Genomic DNA, 18,138 nt, shown 5'->3' on the forward strand with positions numbered 1-18,138 from the left:
CTGCTATGTGGATGATAATTATTATTATTATTTTTTTAGTCTCCTAGTAATAGAAAATCATACTTAATTTTTACAAAATAAAGGTTGTCTCACTTTGATATTTTCTTCAAACTTTTTAAAAATGTTTGTTATCTGTACAAGCGCACATATGCTTAGAGAAGTGTACACTTGTTGTTTTTGGAAGGTGTACACTATATCTATATCTAAAGAAGACCAAGTTAGCAATGAGTCAAACACATTTTTTGCCTTGGTTTAAACAGTTAAAATCTGTGAGTGAAAGTACTTGATGCTCAGCGCGAGCTGCATCTTCAATTGAACCTTTCAGATCCTCTCTGAAGCCTGAAGCTCCATGGTGATGGAACTGGCTACAGAGGCTGCCATCTGTCATGGAATTTAAAAAGATAAAGATTTTTTTTTTTGCAAGAGCAGTAAATAGTGCCAACTCAATGTAGAATCAAGCCAGCATGTCAAAATGGAGGACATTTGCTTGTGTACTTGGCATTCTCCTGTCGGCACCTGATGTCAGGGGTTGCTAATCACTCGATGTCATCTGTCCAAACAAGCGGTGCCGCATTCTTTTTCCAACCCAGAAGCATTAGACAACAATATATAGTCATATTTCTGACTCAGAGAAAGTGCAGTAGTGGAACATAAAATCTGATCACTCAGACGTGCATTAATTAATGTTGTCCCGACTGTTCTGGCCTGCTGCAAAAAGCAGTCAAAGGGAAGCACACAAGGTTAACGGTCATGGTTTTTTTGCCAGCTTTTTAACTGCAAGAAATGTTAATTAAAATAGTTTTAAAAATTAATGAGTCTTTGTTTAAGGGTTCCTAATTATATTTTCATTAAAAAAACAGCCTGTCCACACTGGCTTTATATGACTAACTTGGACCCGTGACAATCTCATGTGAGAACACTAGAATGGCAGGTGCAGTTCTGCTGTAACCAGATGCAGGGGCTATGGAATACATTCATAACCGTTTATGCTTTATGTATCCATTTTTTTTCCTTATTAATTCTTAAAGTACTATTGACCTCAGCACTCAATCTACGTTTGATGTTATTTATTTTACACACTAATGAATTTAACATTTTTTATTACTGAACAAATGTATAATTTGCCCATATATTTATTTTCTAATCGTCATAAACTTAAATTAATTATATAACTAAAGACAATGGACTTCTGTAGCATCTGTTTGTGATAAAATTAGTATCAATACAGCACAAAATGCTGTCCAACCTAAAAACAAGAAATTAAACACCAATTATGCTCACCAGTTTAGATTTTAAATATATGACCTATAGTAAACTTTGATTCAATTACTAGCATTACCATTCTTTTTAAAAGTTGTTTGTACTTTTTTTTAACAATCATCCAAATAATACATTTGGGCCTAAATTAGTGGAGTGCAAAAATGTTAGCTATATTGTGCGTTAATATTGCTTGAGTGCATTCCAAAGTAATTTATTATTAGAGCATTAGTCTAGGGCTCGCTAACATCTGCATGTTGGATAGTGCGGGTGCTTCTTAATCCCTCACATAATAGACATCTATTGAGGCGTAAATTAATATTCATATTTGGTTGCTTGAGCTCTAAAGTCAATGATGTGTAAGTAGTGGAGTTCTTCCTGTAGTTCTGTGCCATAATATTAATACTAAAGGTTTACTTATGGTCTTAAATAGTGCAGCATTTTCAATTGGTATTTTTGATTAAAATGCTTTAGTTAAAATATTTAACCATCCACTTGTAATACCAACAAAATATAACTCACCCTGCGCTATTGATTGTGTCCCACTTGTAATATAGCCCTTGATGTTAACCCTGTAACCCATTCCACAACTAGACTGTGGGCTTATTGATCAATATATCAGCTATACAAGTGCAAATCCAGTTTAAGAACTACTGCTATCAATTGCTTATACTTATAGTTTAAATAAATCAATAGGTTACATTGCACTGACACGGAAGGGCTTATGATATTTATTCAGTTCATAAAAATCAGGGGCAAAAGTACTTTAAATCCAGACACGTACCTGAACATATCGGCATCAGTGGTAGCTCTACTGTCATGAACATAGCAGATCATCTGAGCTGCTATGTCCATCTGACTGAAGCTTGTTATGGGAATTCCAGGATGAGTGACATATTCAATCTGCCCATACTGAGGAGGCGAGGACAGCACATATAGGAGCTCTTCTGGTTTGTCAGTGTCATCGGTAGCAAGGAGGACATCAGTATTTATGATAGCTTTGTCTCCCTTTGATAAGCTTAGAGGTTTTACAGATATTGCAATGTCTCCTATGCAGAAAGAGGGAAGAAAGTAACATGTTTTACTATTGTATTATAGTTATTACCTGACTCTATATGGGTTTAATTAAGTCAGTAATTGCTAGACATGCATAATACATCAGTCATTATGTTACTCTACTTCATTTAAGCTGATCACTTTATGGTAACTGCAATACAATTATATATTTTTATCATTAAAGTTGTGTAATTTCACCACATCATCTTGATCTGATTTATTTGATAGCAAAGGTGCAGGACTTGACTAGGAAAGAAGATCACACTAAGCCCTCAGCAGCCACCTATCGTAATGGCAACTTCAGCTTTATTTCTAGATAACAACACATACAATAGATCAGAACACATACACATTTAGTATGCAATGACATTAATATACTTTAACATACCTTTTTCCATGTCCTTGATTCCTATATGCAGTTTATGTTCTGGTGACCTGTTACTACCATCCCACAAATGAAATGTGAAGCTGTCTTGGTTCCTTGAGCCTATAATCCCTGTGTGCACGTACCTAACCAGATTCATATCAATATCCTCCTGGGTGCATTTCATCCCAGGCTTCATAGTCACCCAGTCTTCATTTACCTGTGAAATAGACACCCACCATACACATTACAAACCTGTACTATATTACTATATAAAATAGCTATATATACACTATGTATCCATATTACAAAAGGGAAATGCTGCTGGTATCCATGCCTTGATTCGTCTCTGGGTTTAAGCACCAGCTTATGTCTTTGATTTCTATATCTCAGACAGTGCTGACACTTTGCTCCGCTTACCCGTGTGCATTAGCGTGCTATCTGTGTACTTTTTGCAGTGAGGCAGGTAGGACCAGTAGTTTCCTCTTCCTCTTTTGCCCCGTCATAGACATTTCCTAGCCTTTATGCTTTAGATACAGCCCACTGGGTATGGGATTTTAAATTAAAAGAATAGTCTAGTCAAAATTAAAGTTTCATGATTCAGATAGAGCATGCCATTTTAAACAACTTTCTAATTTAATCATATCAATTTTTTCTTCATTCTCTTGGTATCTTTATTTGAAAAAAACAACAATGTAAGCATAGGAGCCGGCCCATTTTTGGTTTAGCACCTGGGTAGCACTTTGTGATTGGTGTCTAAAAGTAGCCACCATCCAGCAAGGGCTACCCAGGTTCTGAACCAAAAACGGTCCAGCTCCTAAGCTTACACTCAAATAAAATAGCAAGAGAACAAAGAAAAATTAATAGGAGTAAATTAGAAAGTTGCTTAAAATTGTATGCTCTATCTGAATCATTAAAGTTTAATTTTGACTAGACTGTCCCTTTAAGGGGTTTGAGGTCCTGGTTTCTGATGTGAGTATGGGCCTGAGAGATGAGCTGCAGGCTCATGTACTGATATGATGTGGGCATGTACCTGATAGAAGAGCTGAAGGGTCTTGTCAGATCTAAGTTTAGTGTTATGTGGCTTATAAAGGGGAAGTGAAGCCAAACCTTTTTTCTAGTCTGATGTATGTGGCCAATAGAGGGGCTGCATCACCTTGGGATCTGGTTTGAGGTCTAATGTGGGTTTGTTACTTAGAATGGGGATGCTGGGGCTTGTGGTTTGATCACAGGTCTAATCTGGATATGTGACATATAGAACTGAGGGGACACTGCGTCTTATATACATCCTTATGAAGCTGCATGTACCATGCAATAAGTGGTGTCATAGATGCACCATCAGTAATTTAACCTATCTGCTGCCAGTACAAAGGAACATTGAAGTTACATTTAAATCAGTATTAAAATTGTTTCTGAGTTTCCTCTCATTTTGAAATTCACAAGTATGCTAGTGACCCTTATATTGTGTTTTTACATGGATATTCAGTAAAAAATGTAATTTCTTTGCCATTTAGTCAGAAAGTATAACATGGATATTGTAGTTTGGAAATTGTATATATAATAGTATATACTGTATATGTATGTATGTATATATATATATATATATATGTATATATGTGTGTGTATATATATATATATATATATATATATATATATATATAAAACAATAAAAAAAAGATATTTATATTGGTACAGACAAGATGCTTTATTGATCAATATTCCCCCCCCCCCCATTCGTATCTTTATTCTGTTGTTTTTTTCAGGGATGAATGTCCAAACAGATATTATTATTATGTTCCAGTTTTGATAGGGATTAAGGGAGTCAATATATGTGGATATATTTATTTTTTGGGTATATACCAATGGTACACTTGTACATGATCTAATTCAATGATCAGCCTTTTTATAATATATCTTAGCAGTTATGATTTAACCTATCACCAGTTAGCTCCATGTAGTCTCCTATTGCCATATTAGTCTGTCATGTAAGGGGTTCCTTATGTTTGATTTAGTAAGACTGTTATATCAGTATATAAATCTGTGCGCTATGGTTGATTTTATAACCACCATGCATATTTATTTTACATGCATAGTTATACCCTCCGTAAAGTTTGATAAGAATTATATAGGTAACCAATCCTTATAGTTATCGGTTAGCTCAAGTATGCTTTTATCTAAGATTCAATATACAGTACCTTCTACTATAGTTTATTTTTCTATATATGGCTTAGAGTCCAAGAGTGGCTCTATATATAATGCAGAAGATTCCATTCTTTTAAGTGGTATAATTTGTATAGGGTCAATCCATCTCAAGTTGTCCAACATGGGTTGCTTGACCATTTTCAGTTTTTTTGTTACTTGGTTTAATCACAGTATTCAGCTTTGTGACATGGTGCACAACAAATTTTGGTCATACAGATGTTTACAGAAACCTCAATATCACAGCTCACGATGTTCCTATCTCCTTGGACCATCTCTAGATCACATTACAAGGTACATGTACATATAAAAACATTTTTGATCCTTAGACTTAGAATTTAATTCCTAATGTAATGATTAAAATCGCTAAAAGTTCCACTTTTAGGGTCAATTTTAATCAGAAGGGTTCAAGCCTATCCTACATTTTTTAGGGGGTACATAGGTGAGTATAGTGTGCATGCAGAACATTTCAGGTTTGAGGATTCTCTTATTATTAATTTTTTTTATGGTGGTGAGAGTAACATTTTCACTGGTGCTGGACCAGATAGTAAATATTTACAGATATAAGTCCTCTATGGTAACATTCTGCTGTACAAATTGAGTTTGAGATTTTACTGGTTAAAGAGATAGGGCTAGTAGAAATCTGGAGAAAAGCCTACATTAGTCATGTGTTTTGAGAAATAACAAGATGTAAAATAACATAATAAAAATGAACAGTATTTGAAACAAATTAAGTTTATGATTGACATACAATAGCTTATGTTTGTCAATGAGCTCTACATTTTATAATGGCAACCGTGAAACATGATCTTTCATGTTGATGAAGGCACAAACATAACATTAGGGTAGGGTGACTTGTCTTTGCATGTCTGGGCATGTCCAAACCTGCAAATTTATGGACACAGCTTGTCAGTGTGTTGGCTGCATTCTTGTGAGTTAGATGCTAGGAGCTAAAGTGTGTTCCTGGATTTTATCCATATATGCAAATACTCGGCTAGATTTAGAGTTCTGCGGCCAAAGGGGTGCGTTAGCTACGCGTGCTTTTTTTCTCCCGCACCTTTTAAATACCGCTGGTATTTAGAGTTCACAGAATGGCTACGTTAGGCTCAAAAAAGGGAGCGTACAGGCATATTTACCGCCACTGCAACTCTAAATACCAGCGTTGCTTACGGACGCGGCCAGCTTCAAAAACGTGCTCGTGCACGATTCCCCCATAGAAAACAATGGGGCTGTTTGAGCTGAAAAAAAAACCTAACACCTGCAAAACAGCAGCGTTCAGCTCCTAACGCAGCCCCATTGTTTGCTATGCGGAAACACTTCCTAAGTCTGCACCTAACACCCTAACATGTACCCCGAGTCTAAACACCCCTAACCTTACACTTATTAACCCCTAATCTGCCGCCCCCGCTATTGCTGACCCCTGCATATTATTATTAACCCCTAATCTGCCGCTCCGTACACCGCCGCCAGCTACTTTATAGCTATGTACCCCTAATCTGCTGCCCCTAACACTGCCGACCCCTATATTATATTTATTAACCCCTAATCTGCCCCCTCAACATCGCCTCCACCTGCCTACACTTATTAACCCCTAATCTGCCGAGCGACCGCACCGCTACTATAATAAAGTTATTAATCCCTAATCCGCCTCACTCCTGCCTCAATAACCCTATAATAAATAGTATTAACCCCTAATCTGCCCTCCCTAACATCGTCGACACCTAACTTCAAACATTAACCCCTAATCTGCCGACTGGAGCTCACCACTATTCTAATAAATGTATTAACCCCTAAAGCTAAGTCTAACCCTAACCCTAACACCCCCCTAAGTTAAATATAATTTTTATCTAACTAAATAAATTAACTCTTATTAAATAAATTAATCCTATTTAAAACTAAATACTTACCTGTAAAATAAACCCTAATATAGCTACAATATAAATTATAATCATATTGTAGCTATTTTAGGATTAATATTTATTTTACAGGCAACTTTGTATTTATTTTAAACAGGTACAATAGCTATTAAATAGTTAAGAACTATTTAATAGTTACCTAGATAAAATAATTACAAATTTACCTGTAAAATAAATCCTAACCTAAGTTACAATTAAACCTAACACTACACTATCATTAAATTAATTAAATAAAATACCTACAATTATCTACAATTAAACCTAACACTACACTATCAATAAATTAATTAAATACAATACCTACAAATAACTACAATTAAATAAACTAACTAAGTTACAAAAAATAAAAAAGAACTAAGTTACAAAAAATAAAAAAATATTTACAAACATTAGAAAAATATTACAACAATTTTAAACTAATTACACCTACTCTAAGCCCCCTAATAAAATAACAAAGACCCCCAAAATAAAAAAAATGCCCTACCCTATTCTAAATTACTAAAGTTCAAAGCTCTTTTACCTTACCAACCCTGAACAGGGCCCTTTGCGGGGCATGCCCCAAGAAGTTCAGCTCTTTTGCCTGTAAAAAAAAATACAATACCCCCCCCCAACATTACAACCCACCACCCACATACCCCTAATCTAACCCAAACCCCCCTTAAATAAACCTAACACTAAGCCCCTGAAGATCTTCCTACCTTATCTTCACCTCGCCGGTTATCAGCGTTCCGTCCTGGCTCCGAAATCTTCATCCAAGCCCAAGCGGGGGCTGGCGATCCATAATCCGGCGGCTGAAGAGGTCCAGAAGAGGCTCCAAAGTCTTCATCCTATCCGGGAAGAAGAGGCGATCCGGACCGGCAACCATCTTGATCCAAACGGCATCTTCTATCTTCATCCAATGACGACCGGCTCCATCGTGAAGACCTCCAGCGCGGATCAATCTTCTTCTTCCAACATCCAACTGAAGAATGATGGTTCCTTTAAGGGACGTCATCCAAGATGGCATCCCTCGAATTCCGATTGGCTGATAGTATTCTATCAGCCAATCGGAATTAAGGTAAGAAAATTCTGATTGGCTGATGGAATCAGCCAATCAGAATCAAGTTCAATCCGATTGGCTGATCCAATCAGCCAATCAGATTGAGCTCGCATTCTATTGGCTGATCGGAACAGCCAATAGAATGCGAGCTCAATCTGATTGGCTGATTGGATCAGCCAATCGGATTGAACTTGATTCTGATTGGCTGATTCCATCAGCCAATCAGAATTTTCTTACCTTAATTCCGATTGGCAGATAGAATCCTATCAGCCAATCGAAATTCGAGGGACGCCATCTTGGATGACGTCCCTTAAAGGAACCTTCATTCTTCAGTTGGACGTCGGAAGAAGAAGATTGATCCGTGCTGGAGGTCTTCACGATGGAGCCGGTCGTCATCAGATGAAGATAGAAGATGCCGCTTGGATCAAGATGGTTGCCGGTCCAGATCGCCTCTTCTTCCCGGATAGGATGAAGACTTTGGAGCCTCTTCTGGACCTCTTCAGCCGCCAGATTATGGATCGCCAGCCCCCGCTTGGGCTTGGATGAAGATTTCGGAGCCAGGACGGATCGCTGATACCCGGCGAGGTGAAGATAAGGTAGGAAGATCTTCAGGGGCTTAGTGTTAGGTTTATTTAAGGGGGGTTTGGGTTAGATTAGGGGTATGTGGGTGGTGGGTTGTAATGTGGGGGGGTATTGTATGTTTTTTTTTACAGGCAAAAGAGCTGAATTATTTGGGGCATGCCCCACAAAAGGTCCTTTTAAGGGCTGGTAAGGTAAAAGAGCTTTGAACTTTTTTAATTTAGAATAGGGTAGGGCATTTTTTTATTTTGGGGGTCTTTGTTATTTTATTAGGGGGCTTAGAGTAGGTGTAATTAGTTTAAAATTGTTGTAATATTTTTCTAATGTTTGTAAATATTTTTTTATTTTTTGTAAATTAGTTCTTTTTTATTTTTTGTACTTTAGTTAGTTTATTTAATTGTAGTTATTTGTAGGTATTGTATTTAATTAATTTATTGATAGTGTAGTGTTAGGTTTAATTGTAGATAATTGTAGGTATTTTATTTAATTAATTTATTGATAGTGTAGTGTTAGGTTTAATTGTAACTTAGGTTAGGATTTATTTTACAGGTAATTTTGTAATTATTTTAACTAGGTAACTATTAAATAGTTATTAACTATTTAATAGCTATTGTACCTGTTTAAAATAAATACAAAGTTGCCTGTAAAATAAATATTAATCCTAAAATAGCTACAATATGATTATAATTTATATTGTAGCTATATTAGGATTTAGTTTACAGGTAAGTATTTAGCTTTAAATAGGATTAATTTATTTAATAAGAGTTAATTTATTTCGTTAGATAAAAATTATATTTAACTTAGGGGGGTGTTAGGGTTAGGGTTAGACTTAGCTTTAGGGGTTAATACATTTATTAGAATAGTGGTGAGCTCCGATCGGCAGATTAGGGGTTAATACTTGAAGTTAGGTGTCGGCGATGTTAGGGAGGGCAGATTAGGGGTTAATACTATTTATTATAGGGTTATTGAGGCAGGAGTGAGGCGGATTAGGGGTTAATAACTTTATTATAGTAGCGGTGCGGTCCGCTCGGCAGATTAGGGGTTAATAAGTGTAGGTAGGTGGCGGCGACGTTGGGGGGGGCAGATTAGGGGTTAATAAATATAATATAGGGGTCGGCGGTATTAGGGGCAGCAGATTAGGGGTACATAGGGATAACAGCTGGCGGCGGTGTACGGAGCGGCAGATTAGGGGTTAAAAAATTTAATAGAGTGGCGGCGATGTGGGGGGACCTCGGTTTAGGGGTACATAGGAAGTTTATGGGTGTTAGTGTACTTTACAGCACAGTAGTTAAGAGCTTTATAAACCGGCGTTAGCCCAGAAAGCTCTTAACTACTGTTTTTTTTCTGCGGCTGGAGTTTTGTCGTTAGATTTCTAACGCTCACTTCAGCCACAACTCTAAATACCGGCGTTAGAAAGATCCTATTGAAAAGATAGGATACGCAAATGGCGTAGGGGGATCTGCGGTATGGAAAAGTCGCGGCTGTAAAGTGAGCGTTAGACCCTTTCCTGACTGACTCCAAATACCAGAGGGCGGTAAAAACCAGCGTTAGGAGCCTCTAACGCTGGTTTTGACGGCTACCGCCCAACTCTAAATCTAGCCGACTGTGTTCACTTGGGTGTTTTACAAATGAATAGTGTCATAAACAGAGCTATGGTGTTGTTTCTCCTGTGATAAAAGCAGTAAGTGACTACAGCTCAGAAGAAAATAAGTTACTGTGTTCAAGGGTAGGATGTGATGTTACATCAGTTTGTAAGTACAATGAGAAATTTGATTAGAGCACATGTCAAAGGAAAAGAACTATCCTCTAAAACTTGTCCCTGGTATGTCACTCTGTCTCACCTGCTACAAAAAATGTTTATGATTGAAAAAGACACATGTATGGAGCAGAGGACTATGTATTACCCTAAGATTCTCTTCACAAGGCTGACTCAGCTTGTGCTGCTCTTGGAGTATCCCCTGCATTCAAGATTAGGAAGAGAAGTGTAGATAAAAGACAGTGCGTTGAGAGCTAAAGTACGAAAGATTTCTGAAACTTTGAAAATAAATTTCTGAGAATTGTTTGATGAGATGATTCCAGCAGAATATAACAGTGCAAAAACTCTTGTCAACAGAAGAATATGACAGATAGAGGCTCTTAAAGAAAAGTGTGGCATAGCAAACAAAGAAGACAAAGTTAAAATTCTGAACAAAATCAGCAAGCAATTCAATGTCTCAGAACGACTGGTGAAACTAAGCAGAATATTATTGAAGGTACAGGGGATATTTCCCAAGACAGGAAAGATTATTTATTTTTCTGATGCATCTGCAAGCCAATGTAAAAAAACAAGAAGAATTTTGCCAGTTTGTTTAACCATGAGAAGGACTTTGGTATAAAAGTAAACTGAGCGTCTTTGCAACGTCCCATGGCGAAAATGCAGGTGACTGAGTTGGAGCAATAATTAAGCTGGAAACCACAAAAACCCCTGAAGATATGTTCCTCTTTTGCAATGAGAAGATTAAGTAAGTTACATACATTTGTGAAAAGCAAGGAAGTAACTGAATTTCATGACCTGAAACTCAAGAACAGGTTTAATAAGTATGAGAGAATTCCAGGTTAAAGACAATTTCACCATTTTGAGGCAGTATCAGAGAGTAAATATGAATAAAAAAGGAAAGGTGCTTCCTAGTGCAGAATAACCACAACAGACCTTCACCATATAGCACTGTAACAGATTATACTCAGACTAGGCAGCACCAGACTGTGGTTAATGCAGCAAGCTGAGAGATCAGTGTGTCAGCAAATCGGCCCCACATCTCCATTCCTGATCAGAGGATCTGCTGATTTCTGTTCATGCACTGTTATTGTGAATCGACTCCAAACAGTATATAAGTCAAACACTTTATTAAAACATTGAAATTATTTGAAAACAAAAGTGTGTCCATAGAGCTTATATTAATATACACATATTGCTACACGTTTCTCAGCATTACTATGCTGATTCCCGAGGTAACACACAGAAATATCTATCCTATTTCTCGATACTTTACAATAGATTATTCTTATTACCATTTTTTACTTATCGTATCTGACAGCTAAGGGCACTAGACAAAATGCCAAACTGACCTTTTCAGATTTGGAATTAAACGGATATTTTGTGCAACAACACCATTGTGGATGTACATATTTATAAATCATCTAGATTATTTAAGCTTCTTTTTACCTCTTTTCTATAGTCTATTTCTATTGGACAGTTCTGAAATTTACACATTTAAATGTATATAATAGACAATATGCGTGATATCTTGTACAACAAATGAGATCTGCTGTAAATGTGAGAAAACAGAAAAGTCTTATGTTGTGATATGGTAAGAGTGATAGATGTAATAAGAGGTTGATAAAATTTATTTTGCGTTGTGTCTACAGTTAAACATATGTGCCGGATGGTATGGGAATGTATATCCTATAAATGGGTAAGTTGTATTGAATTATTAAATGGTGAGATATACAGAGACATTCTTGAAAATACTTTATTGGTCACAATAAAGCACAACTACCAGGATTGTGGCAACTGCATATTTCAAGATGATTCTGTGCTATTGTCACAGAGCAGAAAGGTAAATACTATTACTTAAAACACAAATTAAACAAAAATGTAATTTATTTCTAATTTTATATTTATTTTTTTATCAATTCACAGGTGAAAATAGGCTACAGAGTAACCATATTAAGAGTTTGATTCTCTAAAGCTTTCTGGTGTGATGAGATTCTATAAGATGCATTATCCGTATTACAAGGCCCTTTAGACTGTTTTTTAAAGGCTTTTTTCTACCTTGGGGAAATGTTAAGGGCAGTGTCGTATTTAGGTTTTATGCTGCCCTAGGTACTCAAGATTCTGCTGCCCAAAACATTTCCAAAGTAAATGTTCATCAAGGCTTGCACAAAATGTACACACATACACATAGACAAGGACACACATACACACAGAGTTATGCACATAAACACTGTCATGCACACACACACACACACATATATATATATATATATATATATATATATATACAGACACACACATATATATATATATATATATATATATATATATATATATATATATATATACACACACGCACACATATATATATATATATTACCAAGATATCAGCACTCTCTGCTCTCTGTTCCTCCCGTACAACTGTGCCATCCAGTATATAAGTAGCAAATAAATCCAAAGGGTGCACTTGCGTTGATTCAAAATATTTAATTAGTGAGTTAACGTTTTTAGGAAATAACCCCCGTCCTCAGACTCCTGTGAAAGGTTACTCCCTAAAAACGTTAACTCACTAATGAAATATTTTGAATCAAGGCCAGTGCATCCTTTGGATTTATTTGTTTTATATATATATATATATATATATATATATATATATATATATATATATATATATATATATATATATATATATATATACACACAGGCAGACACACACAGGCATACATACACACATATCTATATATTGCTGCAATATATATAATAAAACACCACAGATTTCTTGAAACAATACTTCTCCAAACACAGTGGTAAGTTCTGAAAACCAACAGAACTAAAGGCAATAGCTAGCTAAATAAATGAAAGGCTCACAGTTACCTCTAAACTATGAGCTCCAGGGGCACTCTCTTATACCCTCTAGAATGCTAGCTGCTTAGGCAAAATTTCCCATTATATACCTGTATAATACTTTTAAAATGACTGCTTGCTTCTTATAAATATAGCCACAAAAATGTGCTGCCCCCCTACAATCTGCTGCCCTAGGCAAGTGGCTTGCTTGCCTAGGCCAAAATACGCCCCTGGTTAAGGGGCGTTCACTAATATGTTTAATGTGAAGGAGAGACACACTTTATAGTGCTCAGTTAAATAATCTAATTAATTCACTTTATGAGGCAAGTTATTGAGAATCAGGTCCTAATTTAAATATAATAGTCTGGGAATAATTCAGACTTAATACAATAAACCTGTTGGAATAAGATGGGTGCAGAAATAATATAAAAGAAGCCAACAACCCTTTGACAACTTCAGGAACTTCATATTTGGTACCACAAGATGCCCCAGGAAAACCTGAAACTGTCCATTCCAAGTCTGTTTTGCAGTTATCAAGGCAAGAAGTGGACCAACACAATAACAATACTAATACTTTTTTTTCACTTAAAGAACTCATTCATTTTAAAACCTAACATTGGGAAATGATTTTATCGTTCTTGGTTTTGAAGAATAAACAATGACTGTTTTGTGAGTATTTAACATGATGTAATGTCATCTTTTGAGCAATACTGTAGCATGTAATCTTCACTTGACAATGACCTAGATTCACAGATGTTTGCGAGGATGCCTCGTTGTAAAGGCAAAATCATGTTCATTACTGCAGCTATATTACTATGTGTCATTAGTAGCCCTTGCTGCTATTAAAAGTGTATGAAACAGCGTTCCATTAGTAAAAACAAATATGTTAAATCAAAGTAAAAACATATTGGGCTCAATATATTAAGCAGCGTAAGCTGCTTTTGAGCACTTGCAGGACAGGCTCGCACATGCAAGCCGGCATCTCATAATGTAAAAAGTATTGGTCACCAGACCGCTGCTTCTTACAGTCGGGGCCACCTCTGACATGGTGTATTGAAATCAACCTGAACACGCTTGCTCGGGGTGATTGACAGTTCATTCTCGTGCAAGTGTCTAATGATACATCCGAGCAACGATATACAGTTCACTGCGTTTTTGTTGCAAATCCATGCAGACAGGTTCTCAAGTTGAGAACCTTGTCCACACAGCACCTAGTACTGGGGCCCATTGTACCTACTTATTTTCTTGAAAATGAGCACTTATAAATTCTCATTGTTGCCCCTACCCTCAGGGAGATAAAAGAGGAGACTGACAAGGTGCCAGGAATCAGACTGAGACGAGAAGTGCAAAAATAATCACACCTTTATTAATAGCAACAAATAATAAAAAGTCCACAAGTCAAATAACAAGCCAGGAGTCAAAACCAGAGCTGGTAGTCAGACGAGCCGAGTCAGGATCCAAAGCAAATAGTCAGACGAGCCGGAATCAGGAACAAGGAAAACAGCAGAGTCAGGAACAAGCCAGGGATCAGGAACCAGGAAGGATGTCAGGCAGCCAGGTAATACACCAGGAACTCTCACAAACAGGTCTGAGACAACGCAAAGGCAAAGCATACTGAACAGAGGCCCTTTAAATAATAAGTGATTACCTCAAAATTCTGAGACTGCATCCTGTCTCACACGGATGATGTACACCAGTCTAGCCATAAAAGGAAGTGCAGGAAATGAGCAGCATCCCCCACAATGCACCATAGTCAGCAAGAGAGGTGAGTAAAATGGCTGCTAGCAGCACATGGCAAAAAAAAACAGGGAAAAAACCCTGACAGTTCCCTCCGCCTCAACGACCCCTCCCCTGCGGGAGGACAAAAGGCTTATTGGGGAAACAGGCATGGAAGGCACGGAGGAGGGCGGGAGCATGAACATCAGAGGAGGGAACCCAAGAACGCTCCTCCGGACCATAGCCCCTCCAGTGAACCAAAATACTGTACACGGCCCCTGGACATACCAGAGTGAATAATGCTGCTGACCTCATACTCCTCATGGTTGTCAACAAAGATAGGATGGGGATGAGGCAACACAGTGGTAAACCGATTACAAACCAATGGTTTCAAGAGGGAGACATGAAAAACATTGGAGATGCTCATAGCAGGAGGAAGGTCAAGAGCCTAGGCCACAGGATTAACCCGTCGGAGTATTCGAAAAGGACTAACATAATGGGGAGCCAATTTATTGGAAGGCACACGAAGGTTGAAGTTGCGGGAGGACAGCCAAACTCTCTCACCAACCTGGTAGGAAGGTGCGGGCAGACGCCTACGATCAGCCTGGAACTTTTGGCACTGCATAGAATGATGAAGGCAATCCTGAATCTGTACCCACGTGGAATGGAGTTGCCGGAGATGCTCCTCCAAAGCCGGAATACCCTGAGACATGAATGAATCGGGCAACAAGGATGGTTGAAACCCATAATTTGCCATGAACGGGGATAACTTGGAGGAAGCATTAATAGCACTATTATGAGCAAACTCTGCCCAAGGTAACAGTTCAGACCAATTATTGTGGTGATCTGAGACATAGCAACGGAGGAACTGTTCCAGAGCTTGATTAGACCGTTCCGCAGCCCTATTGGATTGAGGGTGATATGCTGAGGAGAAGGAAAGCTGGATCCCCATTTGAGCACAAAAGGAACGCCAAAATCTGTAGACAAACTGGCTACCCCAGTCCGACACTATCTCCTTGGGTAACCTATGTAAACGGAAGACCTCCCGGGCAAAAATTGAAGCAAGCTCCTGAGCGGTAGGCAGCTTCATCAAGTGACATTTTAGAAAAGCGGTCAACCACCATAAGGATAACAGTATTGCCATTGGAAACAGGGAGCTCGACAATGAAGTCCATGGAAATATGTGTCTAAGGACGCTCACCATTACCAATAGGTTGAAGAAGACCCACAGGAATACGTCGAGGAGTCTTATTCTGTGCACAAACTGAGCAGGAGGCAACATACGCAGCAACATCAGAACGAAGACCTGGCCACCAGAATTGTCGAGTGACAGACCAAATAATTTGGTTCTTGCCTGTGTGACCTGCGGCTTTAGGATAGTGGTAAGTGTGCAAAAGTTTAGTTCAAAGATTCTCAGGAACAAAACACTTAGCACTAGGTTTCTCAGGGGGTGCATTGGTTTGTGGAGCCAGGATCTCCTCCCCTAAGGGAGAAGTCAAATTAGTACTTATGGTAGCCAAAATATGGTCAGGAGGTATAACAGGAGTAGGTACAGACTCATCCTTGGACAGAGGCGAAAATTGTTGAGAGAGGGCATCAGCCCTAACATTCTTACTACCAGGCAGGTAGGAGACCACATAATTAAACCGAGACAAAAACAGCACCCATCTGGCCTGTCGGGGCGACAAACGTTTTGCTTAAGATAGATAAGTTAAATTCTTGTGGTCAGTAAGAATGAGCACTGGCACGCTAGTACCCTCAAGAAGATGCCTCCATTCCTTAAATGCCAAAATTATGTCCAGTAATTCCCTGTTGCCAATTTCATAATTGCACTCCGCTGGAGACAATTTCTTAGAGAAGAAACCACATGGATGCAAGGAACCGTCAGGCGTAGGACGTTGTGACAAGAGGGCACCTACTCCAGTCTCAGACGCATCGACCTCAAGAACGAAAGGCAGGACAGGCTTAGGATGAGCCAGAACGGGGGGGGGGGGGGGGGCGGAGCCAACTGCAGTTCAGGACAGTCGCACAGAATCAGAGCTCTGCTAAAAACTGACAGAAAAAAGATATTTAAACTAAATAGGAAAGCTTGAAAATTATTACTAAGTGGCCGGGAGAGTTCCAGGATACTAGCAATAACACCCACAAGACTGTAAAGTGTCTCATAGCAATCTCCTCCTAAACACCACTGATAAAATAGTAGGAAAGACCGCGGCTGCGGCCTACTACAGAAGAAACACGCATCTCTAAATATACTGCGGAGGATAAGTGGACTCTGAGCGGCACATTACGATAGATCCTTTATCATGGAGGAGATTTATACTGTGTTACAGACCTACATGGAGGAACTTGAGAAGACATTCTGCAAAAGAATAGACAGCATGATTGAGACGGTGAATAAAGTGAGAGACGACTTGAGGAGCAGAAAAGTAGCAGGCGCAACACCGACTCTAAAGACGATCCCTACAGGACCTGTTTCCCACGCACCCACTCATGTACCGACAACAGATGAGGGGGGGAGAGGGGAGCTCATGAACCCTCAAGAGCAGCCGTGCACGAGTCGCAATCCCCCGCTTATCCGTCCCTTCAGAGATGTAGCCCAGCAGCGGCAGTGAGTCCCTCTGGACCGCGGGATGTCTGGCGGCAAGTTAGCTCTGGGGGGGGAAGATGCCTGGAGAGATACCTGGATGGTCAGCTGGGGAGGTATGATGGGTTCCCTGAAATGCTGCCTGGACTTGCCTGGGGTGTGTATGGAGGCGACGAGAGGCCTGCACCTCTCTAATCACCAACACCTCATATGCAGCGGTTGCCTCCGTGCACACTCAGTACAGTATGAACTATATTGGTGTCTGCCTCACGATCATGGCCATCATACCCAAGAGGGTTGGTGTGGGGTAGTTGTGCTGATCCCTGGGCTCCATAATGCTGATACAGAGAGACACTGCGAGACTGTTTTTTTTTTGTATCACCCTGATGCAAAGGATTGCGACAGCTACTTGTTTATTGGGAAACCTTTGCTTTACATGTGCATCGTAAAGGGTGGATATATATGAATAGACTCACAATATAGATGTTTAATGAACATTTTGTGTCCTGCTGTTCTCCTGGTACAGTGTATGGTGTATTCCTTCCGTTTTCTTTATGTTTACTGTGTGACTGTTATGGGTTGTTTATTCTAAAATACCGCCATTTTAGTGTGTTTTGAATAGTATAATAGCATACTCTGCGGAAAGGGGGCTTGAAATGACAATTGCTTTCTAATGCTCTATAACCAGGGGATGTGCATCCTGCATTCCCAGCTGACCCCTACACTAGCATCTCCCTATATTTGTGATCTGGTCCCGATGGCCATTTATCTATTTATAAGGTGTATATTACTGTAGCTCATGTGTCTGATCCATTTAAGGGGCTGATG

General features: G+C 38.7%; 1 protein-coding gene across 1 annotated transcript in view; it reads right to left on the bottom strand.

Moving 5' to 3' along the window:
• The window catches only part of FREM1 (FRAS1 related extracellular matrix 1), a 379,269-nt gene that overhangs the window by 138,171 nt on the left and 222,960 nt on the right, over nucleotides 1-18,138 (bottom strand). Inside the window, 2 exon segments of the mRNA XM_053702577.1 lie at nucleotides 2,042-2,306; nucleotides 2,702-2,897. Coding sequence (XP_053558552.1) covers nucleotides 2,042-2,306; nucleotides 2,702-2,897 — 461 coding nt within the window.

Source organism: Bombina bombina, chromosome 2, assembly GCF_027579735.1.
Source record: "Bombina bombina isolate aBomBom1 chromosome 2, aBomBom1.pri, whole genome shotgun sequence".
Classification (NCBI taxonomy): Eukaryota; Metazoa; Chordata; class Amphibia; order Anura; family Bombinatoridae; genus Bombina; species Bombina bombina.